This window comes from Suricata suricatta, chromosome 8 (genome assembly GCF_006229205.1).
Source record: "Suricata suricatta isolate VVHF042 chromosome 8, meerkat_22Aug2017_6uvM2_HiC, whole genome shotgun sequence".
Taxonomy (NCBI): Eukaryota; Metazoa; Chordata; class Mammalia; order Carnivora; family Herpestidae; genus Suricata; species Suricata suricatta.
In genome coordinates this window covers 52,478,912-52,498,103 of record NC_043707.1, presented here as the reverse complement: position 1 = coordinate 52,498,103, position 19,192 = coordinate 52,478,912, and the positions used below count along the sequence as shown (strand labels likewise).

The window sequence follows — 19,192 nt, the reverse complement described above, 5'->3', positions numbered from 1 at the left end:
TAAAATTCTCCCATGTAACCATAATTCTATATCACCTCTAGGAAAATTAACAGTAATTCTCTAATATTATCTAATATATTATCTGCATTCAAATTTCCCCAATTGCTTCTAAAATGTGGATGTCTCTCTCCTTCTCTCTCTCTCTCTTTCTCCCTCCCTCTCTGACTTAGGACTCCACCAAGATTCACGTATCTTTGTTGGTTGGTATGTTTTTCATGACAATAATGTTTATGAAGAGTCTGGGCTAATTGTCTTATAGAATGTCTGAGATTCTGGTTTTGTTTCAAAGCACTCGTTTAAAAATATAAACAAAAAATATAAATAAATGAAGTTATTCTCATGTTTAAAATCTTCCTCTGGCTATTATAACATTTAGAAAACAAAGCCCAAACCCATTATCCTGGCTTACAGGATCTGGTATGACTTCACTTTGTATGGTCTTCTCTACCTCACTTCATTTAAGCCACAGTGGTCTTTTTCCAATTTCCCAAACCTTCACAGATTTGCATGAGCTGTTCCTTCTCCCTAATATTCTCTTCCTTGAGCTTTGCTTAAAAGTTGGCTCCTTATAATTAAACTCTTGGTTTGAATACCATCTTCCCAAAGTGGACTTTCTTGCTGCCTTGACCCTCAATGTAAAGTAGTCTTTCAGAGCCTAAATGTCCATCACCTGACGAATGGATCAAGAAGATGTGGTATATATTCACGATGGAGTACTACATGGCAATGAGAGGGAATGACATATGGCCCTTTGTAGGAAAGTGGATGGACCTTGAAGGTGTCATGCTGAGCGAAGTAAGCCAGGCAGAGAAGGACAGAAACCATGTTTGCACTCATAGGTCTAACAGGAAAACAGGAGAGACCTAATGGAGAACCAGGGGGAGCGGAGGAGGGAGAGAGAGTTGGGGAGAGAGAGGGATGCAGAACTTGAGAGACTATTGAAAGCTGAGAATGAACTGAGGGTTGGGGGGGAAGGGGGAGGGGGGAAAAGAGGTGGTGGTGATGGTGGAGGGCACTTAAGGGGAAGAGCACTGGGTGTTGTATGGAAAACAATTGGATAATAAAATATTATGGAAAAAAAAGTAGTCTTTCAGTCACTCACACACCACCCTACTTTGAATTCTCTGCATGGTACTTGTAACAACCTGATATTTTTCTTATTATTTATTTTTATTGGGCTCCATGAAGGCAGGGGCTGTGCTGGGTCTTGCTCATTACTATATTCCCAGCACCTACAGCAGTTCCTGACACATAGCAGAAACTTAATAAATATTTGCTAAATATTATAATGAATTAAGTTGAAAACTGAGGGCTGAAAAGTAGCCAGCCATTTAAAGGGCCAGAGGAAAAAAATCTTGGCAGGGGGAACTGCCAGGGAGAAGGCCCTGAGAGAACCCACAGGCTTGGTCTACTTAGAGGAGTGGCTTGTGTACTTGGAAGCAAACTAGGAGGAGAGAGAAATACAGGAGAGTGGAGAGGTAAGTAGGGTAAGATGACTTAGGGCTTTGTGGGCCATGAGAGGGAACTTAGATTTTATTTTAAATCAAATGAGAAATCTCAATGAATCTAATGTAAATGAAAACTAAAAGTTTCAAATAGGAGAGTAACATAATCTGATTTATGCCTTTTAACAGATAATTTAAAAACTAATTCAACTTGAGTAAGATGGAGATAACTAATACGAGTGATAGAAAGTCACATGTAAGAAAAGATCTGCAGATGGGAAATATTCATTTTTGACATGTTGAATTTGATATACCGCACTTCCTTTGTGGTTTTCCTATCAATACCCAAACAAGAATTTATGAGTAAGAAGGTATAATACCTACCTCTGAAGTGTTACAGCCATCTAATTCAGTTGTTATTTATAAGTACCTGATATTAAAGGTAGTTGTTGATAATAATGATAAGTACCACATATTAAGCAGTCAGGCAATGTTAACTGCTTAACAACATTTACTGAAGTATCACAACCACGCTTATATTACAAGAGGATTTCCTGCCTGTGTTTGACAGTTGAGGAAACCAAGGCTAAAGAAGGATAAGTAACTCGTTCAAGGTCAATTAGCTTATAATTGGCAGAGGTGGAACTCAAATCCAGGTCTAGTCTGATGCCAAGGCTGTTATTTTAACCAATTCGCAGTAACACATTCCCAGCAAGAGAAATGCTGTTTGGATCACTGGTTATGGCCACCATCAGAGAGATACAGAAACTGGGGATTTCTCTAACACTTCCTTTAGCCGGCAGAAAGGTTTAAATTTCATTTCGGTGGAGAAATATTGGAGAAATAATCTAATTAAATTCATCTGATTTTTGGTATTTTTGTGAAGAACTGAGACCAACTTTTTGGTTAAACTTGACATGGCGAGGAGGTGCACGGAAATAAAGCTACTCTTCCCAGTGTGTCTGGAATACATTAGCCTGAAACTGAGTACACTGCCACCCAATTTTCCTGGGAACCGGCGACTGCAGTCAACACAAGTTTGCTTTCCTGACAGCTGGAAACGCCAGAATTGTGACAGGCCCGCAAGAACTGAGGCTGCCTTGTTTGACTTTCACACGGGTCCCTCTGTTTCTGCCACAGCGCCCTCTTTTTTCTTAAATATCCCGCATATGCCGCTTGGGAAACTCATTCTCCAGATCGGACAGAGTCTTAAGCGCAGGACGCATTTGTTCTCGGCGCCCACCCTCTCTGAACATTTTTCTGGAAGATATTTATCGCTTCACCCCTTAATGTCTGAAGAAGATCTAACAGGGCGGTTACAACTTGACTGTTGAGGACAGGCCTCGGAGCGGCGGGGGCGGGGGCCAAGCCCCCCAAAGTCTCCCTCAGCCCAGCAGTCCTCCCGCAAGCCCGCCCCGGACCCTCGAGGCAAAAGCGCCGACACCCGCCACGCCCCGCCTCGCCTCCCCCACGCCGGCCATTGGCGGGTACGAAAGACGCGGGGCGTTGTCGGTTTGAATGGGAGCGACTGGAGCTGGGGCGCAGGCGCAGAGGAGGGAGCTGCGGAGGCCGGGCGGGGTTGCTGGACCCCTGGGCTGGGGAGGGGCACTCGGGGGTGGGGGCGAGGAGAGCCGCAGGCACTCTGGCTCACGTGACCCGCAGCGAGCTGGTGAGGGGGCCGCGCGCCTGCCTCCCGCGGTGCCCCTGCCTGGTGAGGCGCCCGCGGCGAGCCGACTTGCCGGGGGGAGGGGCCACCGCCACCCGTCCGCTGCCCCGGGCGGCAGCTGCTGCAGCTCTGAGGAGTCCGCCGCGCACCCTGGACTCTCCGGCCCGCGGGAGGTGAGTTCTGAGGCGTCAGAGGGCGCCCGGCGGAGGGAGCTGACGATGAGGGGCGTGTGTGTGAGGTACGGTGGGGTAGGGGGTGGGTTCGGTGGGGTAGGGGGTGGGTTCGGGGTCCGGGGTCTCGCGGCCGCACTCTTTGTTAAGGGTGGGCGGCTGGGACCGACGCTGCGGGGACCCGAGTGAGGAAACCAGAAACGGGATAGGGAGCAGCTGGCTGAAGTGCGAGTTGCTTTCATGTTGCGAGATTTTTAAGTGAGAGTCAAGTTTAAGAGCTTTGTTCCCTTTTTAGAAATATGAAGTATGATAGGGTCCAGCGACTCCTCACGTATTCTGAGCGTAACAAACGGTGGGTTAAAACCCCGAATGCCTGTGGAATTAACCAGGGGCCGATAGCATTCACTTGTGGCCGTGCGCTCGCTCGCTCAAGCCGGCAGTGTTGTCAGACACCTGCGCCTCCTCGTTTCAGTTCACGAATTCTGGGCTTGTCGAATTACCGTAGAAATTGGTAGTTGCTGCGGAAAGTTTTAGAAGAGAATGTTAGGAAAGCCCTTATCCGAATATCTATATAATCTATGGAAAATCTTCGAAGACTAAAAAGTGGGAAATCTACAATTTCCTTGTTTTAGTGGTAACTAGTTAAATCATACTAATGAGTAGCATTTGAACTCTGTTCAAAAAAAAAACGAGTAAGGATGGAAATTTTCTTTGCCTTCATGCATAATTTAACCCTGCCACAGAGTTAAACGAAGTAGGTTCTTGGCTTTCCTTTCTGCTGGCTTGTGTCGGAGGCTCTGGTGGTGTGGGGGGCGGGGGGGGGTGGTAATATACCAACCCAGCTGAATTTCCAGGCTGCCACTTTAGGAGGGTGTGCTAAGATTTCCGGTCTGATAACCACCGCTGTGATTACCTCAGATAAAAACCACTTTTGCTAGGCTTGTCACTATTGGAGAAGCAGCTTTAGTTGGTTTTTATGTTGCTTACTTCTAAACAAAGGGACGATCGCCGTCGGTTGACGCGGGGATGAGTGAGGGGAGTGAGCGCTCGGGATGAGGGCAGTCTCGGACCTCCACCGCCTTACACCTTACCGTGGATTCATTCTTGCAAGCTCTTTCTTTAGGCTCTTAGTTATTTATAATATAAGAAGTGGAGCAGATACAAAGTAAAAAGTTGCTGCTGTAGAGAGATTTTGCCCCAAATCTGCTTTGGCTAGATTAGCAGTTTACCTGTATTTTCTAATGTTATTAAGTCAGACATGAAGTGTTAACAAATACTATATTTTAATATAAATTTCAGACTTGGTCTTAGGCTAATTACAACGAAGATAGCCTATAATGATTTTTTTAAATGGCCTTGTACTTAAGCATAAAATATGTCTAAGATTTACCCAAACAGTAAAATTTTGTAATTCTCTAAAATTTGAAAAACAAAAACTTGACGTGGATTTAGATTAGCCTAATAATAGACACTAAAACAATACTATCTATTGAGTACTTTTGTTAAGTACCAGAGCCAGGCACTGGGTCAGTTAGATACTTTATAAATCCTATCTCTCATCATCACAACACATGTTGTGTAAGTGTCATTATGCCCAAACCAACTCTGAGAGTTTAACTAGCTCAAGATCATATAATAAGTCACTGTGCTAGGATTCAAACTGTGGGCTGATCCCAGAGCACTCGCTGTATTGCTTCTGTGTGACTATTTAAATCTCCTCCAGATCTCTGGATTCCATTTGTAGGGACATAATCCACTTTTAAGATGCCTGTAGGTGTTGTGTTTTGTTGGTAACTATGCAGAAATATTTCAGTCCTCCTTTTAGGACAACTGTCTTCTTTTCAGAACTTTTTAAATCCTGTAACATTTTCCATATCCTTTAATCATCTATTTTATAAAGACAGTAAAAAATTGAGTAAAACTTTACTGAGGTATTTACATAATATGAATATACTCTTTATGTGGAGCAGATATGTATTAAAGCCCAGTTTTCTCACTATTCTAGTATTCTTTGCCACTTCATAGTTCTTACCTTTTTCTCAGGCAAGAGATCAAAAAAAGTTTATTGAACATCAATTATGTACAAACCAATTTGCTTGGTGTTTGTTTTGAGATGACAAGAGAAAACTTCCTATTCAGTAGTTTCTTCTGGAATTTTTAAAAAAGTTTTTCTTTAAAGTTTATTTATTTTATTTTGAGAGAGAGAGCAATCAGGGAAGGGACAGTGAGAGCGAGGGGAGAGAGAATCCCAAACAGGCTCCCTGCTGTCAGCACAGAGTCCCATGACCTGAGCTAAAACCAAGAGTTGGATGCTTAACTGAGTGAGCCACCCAGGTACTCCTGGAAAAAAATATATATATTTTGTTGTTGTTGTTGTTGTTTGTTTATTCAATTTTGAGAGAAAGGGTGTGAGCAGGGGAGGGACAGAGAAGGAGGAGTCAGAGGATCCTAAGCAGGCTCTGAGCTGACAGCAGGGTTCCAACTCAGGAACTGAGAGATCATGACCTAAGTGGAAGTCAGATGCTTAACCAACCGAACCAGCCCCGCTTCTAGAATTTTTGAAGTATCTTTCTTCTTTCTCTGTGTTCTACCCTGTGTGTTGCTGCCAATTTATCTTACTAACACAGATCCAACCTTGTTATTTCTCCGTTGAAAAAATTACAAGGTTAAATACAAGCCCACATACATATTCACAATCCCTGACACTTTAGTACCTACTTAGACTTCTCTTTCCCTGCTCCTAACCCAGTGTGTTTGTCCTGGACACACATTCTGTGCATTCCTACCTCCTTGGTTTTGCCTGAGCCATTTCCCTGTGACTGGAATGCCTTTCCTCCATTTGCCCAGTAAGGTCTACCCATCCTTCAAGGTGCAGGGTGGATTCCTTGCTTCCAGAAAGTTTTCCCTGGTCCTTTTTATTTAGAATCATTCTAGGGGCGCCTGGGTGGTTCAGTTGGTTAAGTGTTGGACTCTTGGTTTCTGCTCAGTCATGATCTCCTGGTTCAGTGAGTTTGAGCCCTGGAGTTGGGCTCTGCACTGACAGTGCAGAGCCTGCTTGGAATTCTGTCTCTGTTTGTCTGTCTGTCTCTCTCTCTCTCTCTACCCCTCCCCCATTCATGCTGTCTCTCTCTAAAAAGAAATAAACCTAGAAAAAAAATAGAATCATTCTTTCTATATCTCATAGCATCACTAAATTGATCACATTTTTAAATATTTATTTAAATTTAAATCCAAGTTAGTTAACATATAGTGTAATAATGATTTCAGCAATAGAATTTAGTGATTCATCACTTACATATAACATCCAGTGCTCATCCTATGAATAATCACATTTTCCCACAGGATAGTGATAACTTTTGGAAGAAGACAAAGATATATTTTCCTATAAAGAATTCTAAATTCAGACTCTCTAACGACCCTTTTAGACCCTTGTGCATTTGGGATTTGTTTCTGCCTAAAAAGTTATTTGAAACCAGTTTTGCCTTTTTAAAGTCCTTCTGTTAAGAGAGCTGGTTTATTGTCACATAACTAGAGCAATGCCTAATAGAAAGGACCACTTACGTTCACTACTGAGGTTTTCATATATTTGTTGATTTAAGCTGATGACCGACCAACACTGATAGTACTGAATAGCTATAGGTCAGTATTCTCTGGTAACCAGTTTTTCTTTAAGTTGTGTTCTCCCTTTTCTAACTCCCCTCTCTCGCTCTCTCTCTCTCTCTCTCTCTCTCTCTCTCTCTCTCTTTTGGCACAACAGTGTCTTCAGAAAGCTATATATATTTTTAGTTTGTTTCTTTAAACTCCAGTTAATTGCATCATGGTTGTCCAAAATTTATATGGGCCCTAAAAACACATAACTAAACATTTATTTATTTATTTATTTATTTATTTACAAAAAGATTACCGATCAGAAAGGGCCAGGACTAATATATATACACTTAAGGGGTTTGTTTTGGTAGAAGTTAGGTGTAGTATAAATTGTCAGTGTTTTTGGATTGCAGACATATTCTTGTGATCTCATGGTCTTTTAACCTGAGTAGTCCTTTGGAAAGCACTGAATATATAGTTGGGAATGACGAAAATTTAGAATGTCTTTTTTTTCTCAGTCATTACTATGTCTTTTATAACTTTGGTATTGTAATACATCTATGAATACATTTTTATGTGTTTATAAGTGTTAACTATAAATCATTTTTCTTATGTGTTTAATTGAAACTTTCAGAAAGTTGTTAATTTTACTAATAGATTAAAAGAACTATATTTAACATTTTTTTGTAGGAGAGAAAATTAACATTATTTGTAAACTCTGGGCTTCATTCAGTTTGATGAGAAGTAAAACCAAGTAATATGGAGAAAAATACTAATATTATTCTAATGAACATACCTACTCTTTTAGTTGAACATACCTATATTATTAAATATAAATAATCTTGTTGGAGTAGTACTTGTGATTCAGTAACTGCTTTGCAGGGAAAAAAAGGAAACCAAGATTAGGGGTGTTACATAAAAGTAATCTGTCTTTTGTCCTTAAAATTTTTAAACAACTATTTTATCCTCTTGAATTATTATAATCACTGAGTATTATAATTACAAAACAGCAGTTTTAATGATTGATGTAGTCATAATTCAGAGTGACTCCATGTATAATATAAAAATGGAGCCCCTTTCTAGTTTATCACCCTCCCCCCCAGAAAATTCTTCAGTAGTCAACTTCTTCCTGGTTTATCATGGCCTCCAAACCAAAGACACTGAGTTTGCTCCTGCAATAATTATTATATCCATAGTGCTTTGTGTAGAGACTTTTGGAAACTGCCATTGATCTACAAACATTCAGCATTTCTCATATAAGTAGAAGCATTCCTGGTCCTTTCTCACTGTTTAACAACAATGCTAAGATGAAGGCTTGAAATACTCAAATCTTTTTCTTCTCTACATTACATTTTCTTTTAATATTTATCTAATTTGAAATTTCATATATATTTGTATTTGGTTATCCAGGGTTAATTCATTGGAGTCTTTAAACAAATGTTCCCCATCAAAAAAGGAAGATTATGCATAGTTTAGTCGTTTAGAGTGGTGAGCTTTTAGTTGTAAACACTGAAAATGTGAAAAGGAATTATTATTGTAGATCATTAAAATTATTTAGATTATATTACTCTGAAATGGTTGCATTTATTGTTTTGACATTTCCACAGGCCATAGCTCTGGATTTTTTTTTTTTTTTTGAGAGAGAGTGAGCGCGTGCATGACTTGGAGAGTGGCACAGAGCGAGAATCCCAAGCAGGCTCTGCACTGTCAGCACAGAGCCTGATATGGATGGGGCTTGAACTCACAATCTGTGAGATCATGACCTGTACTGAAATCCAGAATCAGAGGCTTGCTTAACCAGCTGAGCCACCCAGGCACCCCTGGATCATGATATATTTTTTTAACCTGCCAAGAATAAAAAAGAGAGGGGTGTCTGGGTGGCTCAGTTGGTTAAGTATCTGACTCTTGGTTTCATCTCAGGACATGATCTTGCGGTTCATGAGTTTGAGCCCCACATCTGGGTCTGTGCTGACAGCATGGAGCCTGCTTGGAATTCTCTCTCTCCCTCTCACTGTCCCTCCCCTGCTTGTGCTCTCTCTCTCAAAATAAATAAACTTAAAAAAAGAATTAAAATGAGAGTTTGAAATAGTGCCTTTAGCTTGCATAGATTTGATATCTTTCACAATGACCTTGAGGATTAATTTCAAATACACTTGTAAACCCTTCTGACTGGAGTTATACCTTTAAGATACAGATTTATTTGGAATCTGAACCATTAATCTTTTAATTTTGTTCTATTTATTTAGCTGAATGATAGTCACAAACAGCTCATTAGAAAGTTTTTATAATAAAATATGTGTTAATAGTTAGCAGTTATATTAGATATGCTTGTTTTCTAATTTGGCCTAATGTCTCACAGACTAACATTGATTGTTGCAGACTTTTAAAGATTAGCAATAAATTAAGATTTAGCCTTCATTGGAGTAATATCTAGAATTATGCATTTGCTTAAAAATTTTATTTATACAGTTTTATAGCATAATCTGTGGTAAATTTGCATTTCTCCAGAATGATAGAGCATAGAATGATTTGCTTAACTAAGCACTATGATTGTTTATTTTATTAACTTGAGGTTTTGTAAAGTAGTTTACATTTGCTATATATGACCATTATCAGCTGATACTAAAACTATGTTCAACACTATACATAGATATATGTGAGTACACACACATGTAATCTTGAGTTATCTTTAGTTCAGAGTATTATGTAAAAATTTGGTTATAGTATTGGTTTAGAGATTGAATATGTTGAAAAAGAATCAGAACTTTTATGCATTGCTTTAATTTTTCTTTCATTGCAATTTCTCTTTAATTTTGCCATTGACTTGTTGCAGGATTAACATTTAGATCTCATTGATACTTCAACAGTTTTTAATGTAAGATGTGCAAAAATTCAATAATGTCAGTCACTCAGTTCTACTTTATTTTACCCTTCAGATTCTTTCCCATTTATCAAATTTTATATGATTTCAAATTATCTCATTTGAGATCTTTATTTTTTCCAGCTATTATTTGAAAATAAAGCACTTTACCAAGTACAAGTTTAATAGAAGTCTTAACACTTTTCCCTTTTCAAAATCTAAGTATTCCATTTTCTCCCATGGAAGTATCCCTCTTGCAATCCCATTTGTCAAGTAACTGCACTGCTCCTGTTCCATCTACTTTGAAAATTGGAAATCTTGCCTGCTCTATGTTACTGCTTGACCTTTTCTTCTCATATCTAGTCAGTGGCCATTGTTTTTCATTTTTCTTTAAGTATTCCTAGCCAGATTACCTAATCAAGTTACCCAGCCATTCTAGGGTCTGACTTCCCTTGCTTTAGGCACTAATTTCCGCACATCAGTCATGTATTCTGATATCAAAATAATTTTTCTTGCTTTAATTGGCTCCCTCAGACCCTGCCACACTAAAATCAAGCTTTGAACTCTTCTCTCTATTGGACTTTGTTTTGGCATCCTTTTTTATTACCCCCATTATTGTGATGTGTATTTGTTATAACCTGTACCCTTAAGTCTAATATAAAAGAACTTCATTTTAAATGTGTTCTTGATTCTTTGTCCATATTTATCCCTGCCTAAATTGTTAAAGGGCTGCTGTATCTGACTTGAAACATTACATCTGAAAGGGATTTGGAGAATTTGACGGTTGCTCCTTAGAGAGAATTATTAGGATAAATGAAGTTTAAGGAATTCAGGTTATCTAACCTTGAGGCAAGAAAAGTAAGTTATATTTATTGTCTGATGAGAGTTACCAGTTTATTAGAGACACTTAAAGAATCAGAGCAGAGGTTATTGGCATTTGAGTTGGATAGTTTGAATAAATTGAAAGAAGGACAAAAGATGATACAAGTAACTGTGTATCCCCTTTGTTTCCCCATCACTTAGTTTGCAAATGCTTTACTGCTGATGGAGCAAAGCAAGGATAGGATTTATTGTTTACTCTGATCACAAACCTTGGACAGTGCCTAGAAGTCCACCTAGCTGTGTGTAGTGGGAGTCTGCCTATTTTGACTTCCTAATCAGGTAATTAAAAGTGAGGCAATCAGAATTACATACGAGTTTATCTTTCAATATGCTTTTGTCAATTTCTAACATATAGAAAAAATTATTTCTTACTCTTTGTTTCTGTATGGTCAGAACAAAAGATGCTGAGAGTTTTTGTTAGCAGTGAGGTTTTGAGAGTATTGTTTTTTTAACACCTGGGAGATACTACTAAGCACATATATTTTCCTTGTGAATTATTAGTTGTAAGTCTTAATGGAGATTGGAAGTTAAATTTGATGACTTCTTAATATTCTTTCAATCCTGTAATTTCCATTCCATTTCCTGGTCCTGTCATTAAATTTTCTTATCCTAATGAACATAATTTAATATTTATTGCAAATTTTATTACTGTCACACTGGTAATATTAAACTGTGTATTACATATGAAGTGGGTTTGTTAACTGTAATGTGGAGCATAAATGAACACATTGTTACTAAGTTGGTCAGAGAATTCTTGCAAAATTAATCATTGAATCAAGAATTACTTATTCGGTGAATAATTATAAGATAAGAAAGGCTATTTTAGTATGGAGATTGTAAATGCATCTTTGGGATGCACTTCTTTTGGAAATAGTAAAACTGTGTTATAAATTGGCCTTGCAGAAATGACGAATAGCATTCTATCTTGTTTTCATTATTTTTAAAATGGTTCTCTATGCAGTCTTAAGTAGGTATTTCACAATTCCATTAGTTTACATTTGTTAATTTGGCTACATGTTTCCATTTTAAGAAGTGTGAAGTTAATATATTATTAATGATTGCTAAAATTTGGAATTTCATTATGATCTGGATAAAATAATATTTCAGTTAAATTAAAACTTAATTTAATTCAAAATTTAATTTATTCTAGTACTTCACCTTCTGCCCCATTTTATAAATAACATTCTAAATAGCCTAAACCGCAGAGTGAATACGGGAAGACCTTTTGGTTGACAGTTTAGCTGTTGTGTAACCTAGATGTACATTGTAGCTCTTGCTATTAATATCTACACTTATAGTGTTAGTAGTGTTTTATTTTTATTATCATCATCATTATTAAGGAGGCACAGTGGAATTCTGAGCAAAAGAAAAAGAGGTTTATTGGATTGATAGCTGCTACCCTGTCTTTTCATCTTTTCTTAAGACACTGTTTCTTTTGCTGGCCAAGGGAAGGATAAGAGGAATAATATTTTGTGTTTTTTATGTGTCAAACTGGTTATTAATATGAAAATCTCATTTCTGCTGGGAAGCATGTCAGTACTCCCAAGGCTGGTCCTTTCCACCTTCTACCTTCTTTTTCCTCACAGGTCCTTACGGCTGTTTCCTACTAACCTCTCTCAAACTGTACTTGTTAACAAAGCAGTGGTATGTGTGTTTTAGAGTCTAGTTTATGTTATAGTTGAAATATTTACTTATTTATTTTTAAAAGTTTATTTTTGAGAGAAGACAGAGACAGCCTGAATGGGGAGGGGCAGAGAGAGAGGGAGAGAGAGAATCCCAAGCAGGCTCTGCCCTGTCAGCACAGAACCCAATGCAGGGTTCGAACTCATGAAACCATGACATCATGACCTGAGCTGAAACCAGGCATTGGACTCTTAACTGACTGAGCCACCCAGGCACCCATAGTTGAAATATTTAAAAGGATGTAATGTGGAAAAAGGAATTGGGCTTATTGGATTCAGCAGAAGGAAAAAATGGGTAGAAATGAAAACATTGCTCAAAGTATGGAACAACTTTTTTTTTTTTTATGTTTTTAATTTATTTTTGAGAGAAAGAGACAGTGTGAGCAGGGGAGGGTCAGAGAGAGAGGGAGACACATAATCTGAAGTAGGCTCCAGACTCTGAGCTAGCTGTCAGCACAGATCCCTACATGAGCCTCGAACCCACGAACCGTGAGATCATGACCTGAGCTGAAGCCAGACGCTTAACCAACTGAGCCACCCAGGCGCCCCTGGAACAACTTTCTAAAAGGACTGTTCAAAATTAGGATTAGCTGCCTCAAGATCTTTCTGGGAATGAGGCAGTAAAACGTTAGACTAATTGACCTATAGGGTTGTTTGTAACATTGAGATTCCAGGACTTAATAATAATTGTGTATATGTGTGTGTGTGTGTATAAATTATATCTATTTATATATACACATACATGTATCTTCTTTGTTTCTCTCAGCTGTTACCTTAGGAGTTATAGTTTATATCTGAAGCTCTGTAGTTTCTCTGTGATAGATCTGGGTATGGGATTCATTTTTATTTATCCTGTTTAGGACTTAGTGTGCTTCATCAATCTGCTAATTCAAATCTGTCTTCGATTCTGATTAATTCTGTCTTTATCACTGAAGATTTTGCCTTTACTTTTTGTTCTGTTTTTTCCCCCTAGTACTATAATCAGACCTCTGTCAGGGCCTCTCATTTTGTCTTCCTTTTCTCTGAACTGCTCTTCAGTATTTTTTATCTCTTTATCTATTTGTGAATGTCTTGATAATTTCTTCAGATATTCTCCTAGTTCACTCATTCTCTCTTTAGCTTATCTGCTGTGCTGTTTAACCAGTACATTGAGTTATTACTACCAGTGTTCATAGCAGTACTTTAATAGTATCAAAAAAAACAAAAATTACAATCCAAAGGCCTATCAATAGCAGAATAAAAATACACAGTTAGGTGCAACAAGATGAATTTCAGAAACAATGTTAAGTAAAACCATATAAAACTAAATGATATTATTTATAGGCCTATAGAAAAATTGTACTAAAGTTATAAAGACAAGAAGGGAATAATGAACAAAATTCAGTTTAGACATCACCTTAGAGGAGGAGAAAGGACTGTGTGATGACTTAGGTCAAAGCACCCAGGAGACTTCAAAGGCAGTGATAATATTGTTCCTTTTCTTAAAACTGGGTGGTGTTATATAAATATTACATAATTCTATTAAACACATATTTTCTAAATTTTTGTGCTTAATATTAACAAAAACACTTTGAAGATCTTAAAAAGAAAAAATAGAATATACTTTGAAAACAAATGAATACAAGTATAATCTAATCACAGATATCTTGAAGGAATAAATTTAGAGTTTGGATTTGGCTTGTTCAAATAATTACTGATTTTCATTTAACTTGTTATATAGCAGTTTTTAAAAGCGTGGCGTATCGTAATTTTGTCTTTAGATACTCTAACAGATTAGCCTTAATTTGTTTTTAATAGAAAATATTACATAAAATTATCATGTTTTGGAGCACCTGGGTGGCTCAGTCAGAGCCTGCTTTGGATTCTGTATCTGTATCTCCCTCTCTCTCTGACCCTCCCCTGCTCGTGCTGCCTCTCTCTGTCTCTCAAAAGTAAATAAAAAACATTAAAAAATTAATAAAAATTGTCATGTGTTAAGACAATTTTAACAAAGTACAGGTCTCAGATGAAATCATATCATATATATTTATATTATTATTTAGAAGCTGTATGGTAACAGTTGAGCCCTCGGCTGTTTTTCTCCCCTGACAGGACAGCAGTCTGTGGAGTTAGCTGTGTGATTATGTATAGCTTAGAAGTACTTTAGGTTATTGTTTGAAAATAGGACTTCAAGCAAAGCATCTTGTATTCCTTTTGCAGAAATGTTGCTGAAGTGCTGCTGAAAGGGCCAGAGAAGCAAGGATTTGGGACACATTTTGAACCTTTAAGCTGTCTGACATTGACCTCCTTTCATTATTAATAAAGAAGAATCAGGAGCTTAGGATGTATTAACACCAATTCATTAATATACTAACCGGACAGTGTTCTGCAACAATTCTACATGTTAAAGAACTGGATTGGCTGAAAATAAAATAGTTTCATATTTTACTCAGCTTATAATATGACTTGATGGAGGAAAATTTGATAAGCATGAGGGAAGACCATTCTTTTCATGTTCGTTACAGGTAAGACTGCTACTTTCTTAGTGGGTGACTTGAAATCCTTATTAAACATGTATTTCACTCTATTCATTTCAAATTTAAATTTGAATATATTCAAAATATACTAGCTGTAGTTAGTATCTCCTGTAAACTATATTTTCTTTTTGTTGTGGTGGTTGTTAAGATTTTATAACCTTTCTATAGGAAAACAGTAGAAGAGATTAATTACATATTATATTTTATTTATTAACATTTTTGGAAGAATTTATGAAGTTACTTTATATTTTGTAACTTATAATACAGATACAAAAATAAAATATATTTCCAAATGTTTGAGGTTAAAGATGGGTTTGTAATAGGATCAGATGTGAATGACCTAATTTTTATGTTTCAGTTTTTAATGGTGATCTTTTATAAGTGAAGTCAGTAACGTTGAAATGGGTGGGTACTTTTTTTTTAATTTTTTTTATGTCTTTTATTTTGAGAGCAAGAGACAGAAGGTGAGTGGGAGAGGGGCAGAGAGAGGGACACACAGAATCTGAAGCAGGCTCTAGGCTCTGAGCTGTCAGCATGAAGCCCAACGTGGGGCTCGAACCCATGGACAGTTAGGTCATGACCTGAGCCAAAGTCGGATGCTCAACTGACTGAGCCACCCAGGCACCCTGGGTGGGTATTTTCTAAACATGATAAACTAACATTTAGGAACAAAGCAATGATATCTGCATTATTTATTTATTTTTTAAATTTCTATTTATTTATTTTTGAGAGAGAGGGAGCACAAAGTGTGAGGAGGGGAGAGGCAGAGAGAGAATGGGGGGACAGAGGATCTGAAGCAGGCTCTGCACTGACAGCAGAGAGCCCATTGTGGGGCTTGAACTCATGAACTGTGAGATCATGACCTGAGCTGAAGTCAGTTGCTTAACTGACTGAGCCACCCATGTGCCCCCATCATTATTTAACATTTATTCTAGAAGTTCTGGTCATTGCACTAAACTATAAAATGAACATAAACATAAATATTAGAATGAAGGGCATTGTAGCTATTAGTAAGGTGATTAGAATACTAATAGATTCTTTATCATAACAGTCATAAGTTAATAGTAAATAAAAAAACTTGTAGCAATGAGGATTATTCAGCATTTCTAATAAGTTGAAGGTGTTGGTTGCCAAATCCTAGATATCTTAACACATGTTTAGGAAATAGATGTATTGTACTTTGGAGCAGATTCATGTTAGGGCATGGTGCCAAGGAAGTCTATATAGGTAATATGAGGATATTTCTATTAAAAATAAAGAGTTTTGAATAAAAGAAATGGAGGACATTCAACATAATTAAAATGAGCTTTTAATATAACTCTACCCTTTTGGGCATAGTTCCAGAAGTCTAGGAATTATCTTACATGTTCTTTTTTTCCCCCCTTCTCACTCTCTATATCCAATGTGAAGTCATGTCAATTTTACCTCCTAAGTGTTGCTCGGATTTATCTACCCATCTGGATCTTCCTTATCACTGTTGTGGTTTAGGCCCCCATCATCTTCCCTCTATACTCCCTCCATTCTCCATTCTTAGCCCTTAGAAGCCATGCCACCAGGGGGCTGAGTTGAAAAACAGAGCTTACTGCAAATTCTGCTTAATCACTGTGGTACCTACTAGTCACCTTTAGGGCAGAGTCAAGCTTATCATAGTATACAATATTTTCCTTTTTCTAGCTTCTGTGTATTCCTTTGTTCTTGCTTTCTTCCAGTCCTGACCTTGCACTTTGAGCTCTGGTTTCCTACACATGTCTTGCTGTTCCATGTGCCTGTGCTTTTGCTCCTGATGCACTCTATGACTTGAATTACCTACTCCTGGAAACCACTTCTAAATGCCCTAGTTTGTTTTATGTGCCCTACATTTGCTCCCAAAACATCCTTTGCATATCTCTTTCTTTACATCAACTATATTAAAATTCATTGTATCTGTTTATATGTTTGTGTCCTCTTTGACCACTCCCTTCGACCATTAACTTCCTTAGGGCAGCCATGATGCTTAGCATGTTATCTGACTCATAGTGCACGTTTGATGGAATGTCCACTAACTTTATTGGACATAACTATCAGTTGAACCTGGTAAGTAAGATTTTGTCTTGCTAAACATTTTCAAGAGTGGTATACTTCTTAACACCATGTAAGAGCAGTAGGTAAGGAGGAGTGGATTATACATCTGCCTATGGGAAAGTCTTAGATTTGTCCTTTTTCTATGATATAGCATAGGTCAGACATAGTTATATATTGGTATAGGACTTCACCAAAAGAAACTTTAAACTCTAACTATTTTTAGTAAGAATATGCCATGGGGTACTTGGGTGGCTCAGCCAGTTAAACATCCAACTCGATCTCAGCTCAGATCTTAATCTCAAGATTAAGTTCAGGCTTAAAAAAACCACCAACAATAATATGTCAAACAAAGCTTTAGCTTCATCAGTGCTTTAGGATCAGCCTTCTGTATATTAGTATATATTCTGTATATTGGATTATTGTATAATTGCAGGTAATACTTTTTATCCTTTATGAGTCATGGCCTAGTATAAATTATTATTCTACTGTGATAAACATGTAGCATGTAATGTTTTATCCATCTTTTTCTTTCATTGTGGAGGTCCTCATCCATCTCTGGAGAACTTTCTTTGACACAATGAGTTTGTAATTTTGAAATAGAATAATTCTTTAGACACTACGGAACCTCCTAAGAGATATCAGGATGCTTTATGAAATATTTTATGACCTATTTATGAAGGTAGAGAGAAATGAAGACTGATAGTAAAATGAAATCAGTTTCTAAACTTTAAAACAGTATATGATTGGGGCGCCTGGGGAGCTCAGTTAAGTGGCCAACTTCAGCTCAGGTCATGATCTCACAGTTTGTGGGTTCAAGCCCCATGTCGGGCTCTGTGCTGACTGCTCAGAGCCTGGAGCCTGCTTCATATTCTGTCTCCCTCTCTCTCTGCCCCTCCCCCGCTCATGCCCTGTTTCTCTCTCAAAAATAAACAAAAAAAAATTTTTTTTAACAGTATATGATTGTTTTTAAAGTAATTGTAGTTAATTTTTTAGGCATGATAGTATTATTAAATTTTTTTGAAAATGACTCTTAGAGATACAACTAAAATATTTACACATGAAATCATATGCTTTCTGGAATGTACTTGAAAAGAATCTAGGGTTGGAGAGTGAGGATGGAAGTAGAGAAGAAACAGATTGGTAATATTATATATTGGGAATTGTTGATGTTGAAAGATGGATATAGCAGGTTCATTATTAAACTAGCTTCTCAAGTTTTGTATTTGAGAAATGTCTTTGTTCATACTTCAATAACTTTAATATTGTAAAAATTAGACTTGCACAAATGGTAAAGGAATACAATTTGGGGGTTGAATTCTTCAATTTTGCTAAGTAAATGTAGCTGTTAATATTCTTTCCTGAAGAATAGTTTGAGGTAATGCAGAATGGTAGAAAGAACACTGGGTTTAGAGACAAAGACAGGATTTCATTTCTCAGTTTTGCAGTCCTATAATCTTAACAGGTCACTCAACCTGTCTGATCATCAATTTCTTCTTCTGTAGTAATACCTATCTCAGAAAGTTATTTTGAGAATTAAATTTAATATAATATACAGTAAAATCACTTTTAAAACTAAGTTACCAATCACAACTTAATCTAGATCATGGTCAATTTATATTGCTTTCCCTTTCACAAGTAAACTAGAGTAGATATATGTGGTAAATAGAATGGATGAAAATTGTTTGTGGGAGGTAATATTGGTAATGGAAAAGATCCAGGCCCAATTAGAACACATAGAAGGTGGAACTAAGGTCTGTAAAGAGATTGGACAACTCTAGAAGACAGCACGATGCATTCAACCCTGAGTCCTAAGGCCCATCTTTATTCTTAATTAGTATATAAACCTTTTAAGAGGAGGGTCAGATTTGAATGAACATAATCTGTATCAAATGTTTTAAAAATGATGTAGCATTGAGGTTTTTAGTCCTCTTTTGCTTTCATTGATATACTATGAACACAAGAAACCAAAATTAAGAAGGTAAAGGAAAAATTTAGTGTGGAAGAAAAGTAAATAGTAATAACAATTAAAAATATAAAAATTAAATTGAAATGACATGTTTGCAAAAAATGAGGAATTATCATTATAACTGTAATTATAACATTTTGGCAAAAATGAAAACATTTCAGTTAAGTATAGTAGTAGTGTTTAGTTATTAGGAATGTACTTTCTTTGATTCCACAACGAGTTAGGCCATTACGAAGAATAAAAGAAACTTGTATGTGGGATGTATTTTAATGGAGGTATTTTCCCAGTTTGTCTTCTACTCTGAATGTGTTCTTTGTTTCCAATTCAGCTGGTAAACAAATGAAGTAATTCTATTC

The 19,192-nt window shown here is 37.2% G+C and overlaps 2 protein-coding genes across 2 annotated transcripts in view; one reads left to right on the top strand and one right to left on the bottom strand.

The window, feature by feature from the left end:
- AKNAD1 (AKNA domain containing 1) overlaps window positions 1–19,192 on the bottom strand; it is a 104,330-nt gene that overhangs the window by 53,613 nt on the left and 31,525 nt on the right. The window lies entirely within an intron of this gene.
- Window positions 3,191–19,192, top strand: part of GPSM2 (G protein signaling modulator 2) — a 46,895-nt gene continuing 30,893 nt past the window's right edge. The window contains exons 1-2 of the mRNA XM_029946336.1: window positions 3,191–3,284; window positions 14,493–14,797. Of these exons, the coding sequence (XP_029802196.1) occupies window positions 14,742–14,797 (56 nt within the window). The 5' untranslated portion in view covers window positions 3,191–3,284; window positions 14,493–14,741. The remainder of the gene's footprint in view (window positions 3,285–14,492; window positions 14,798–19,192) is intronic.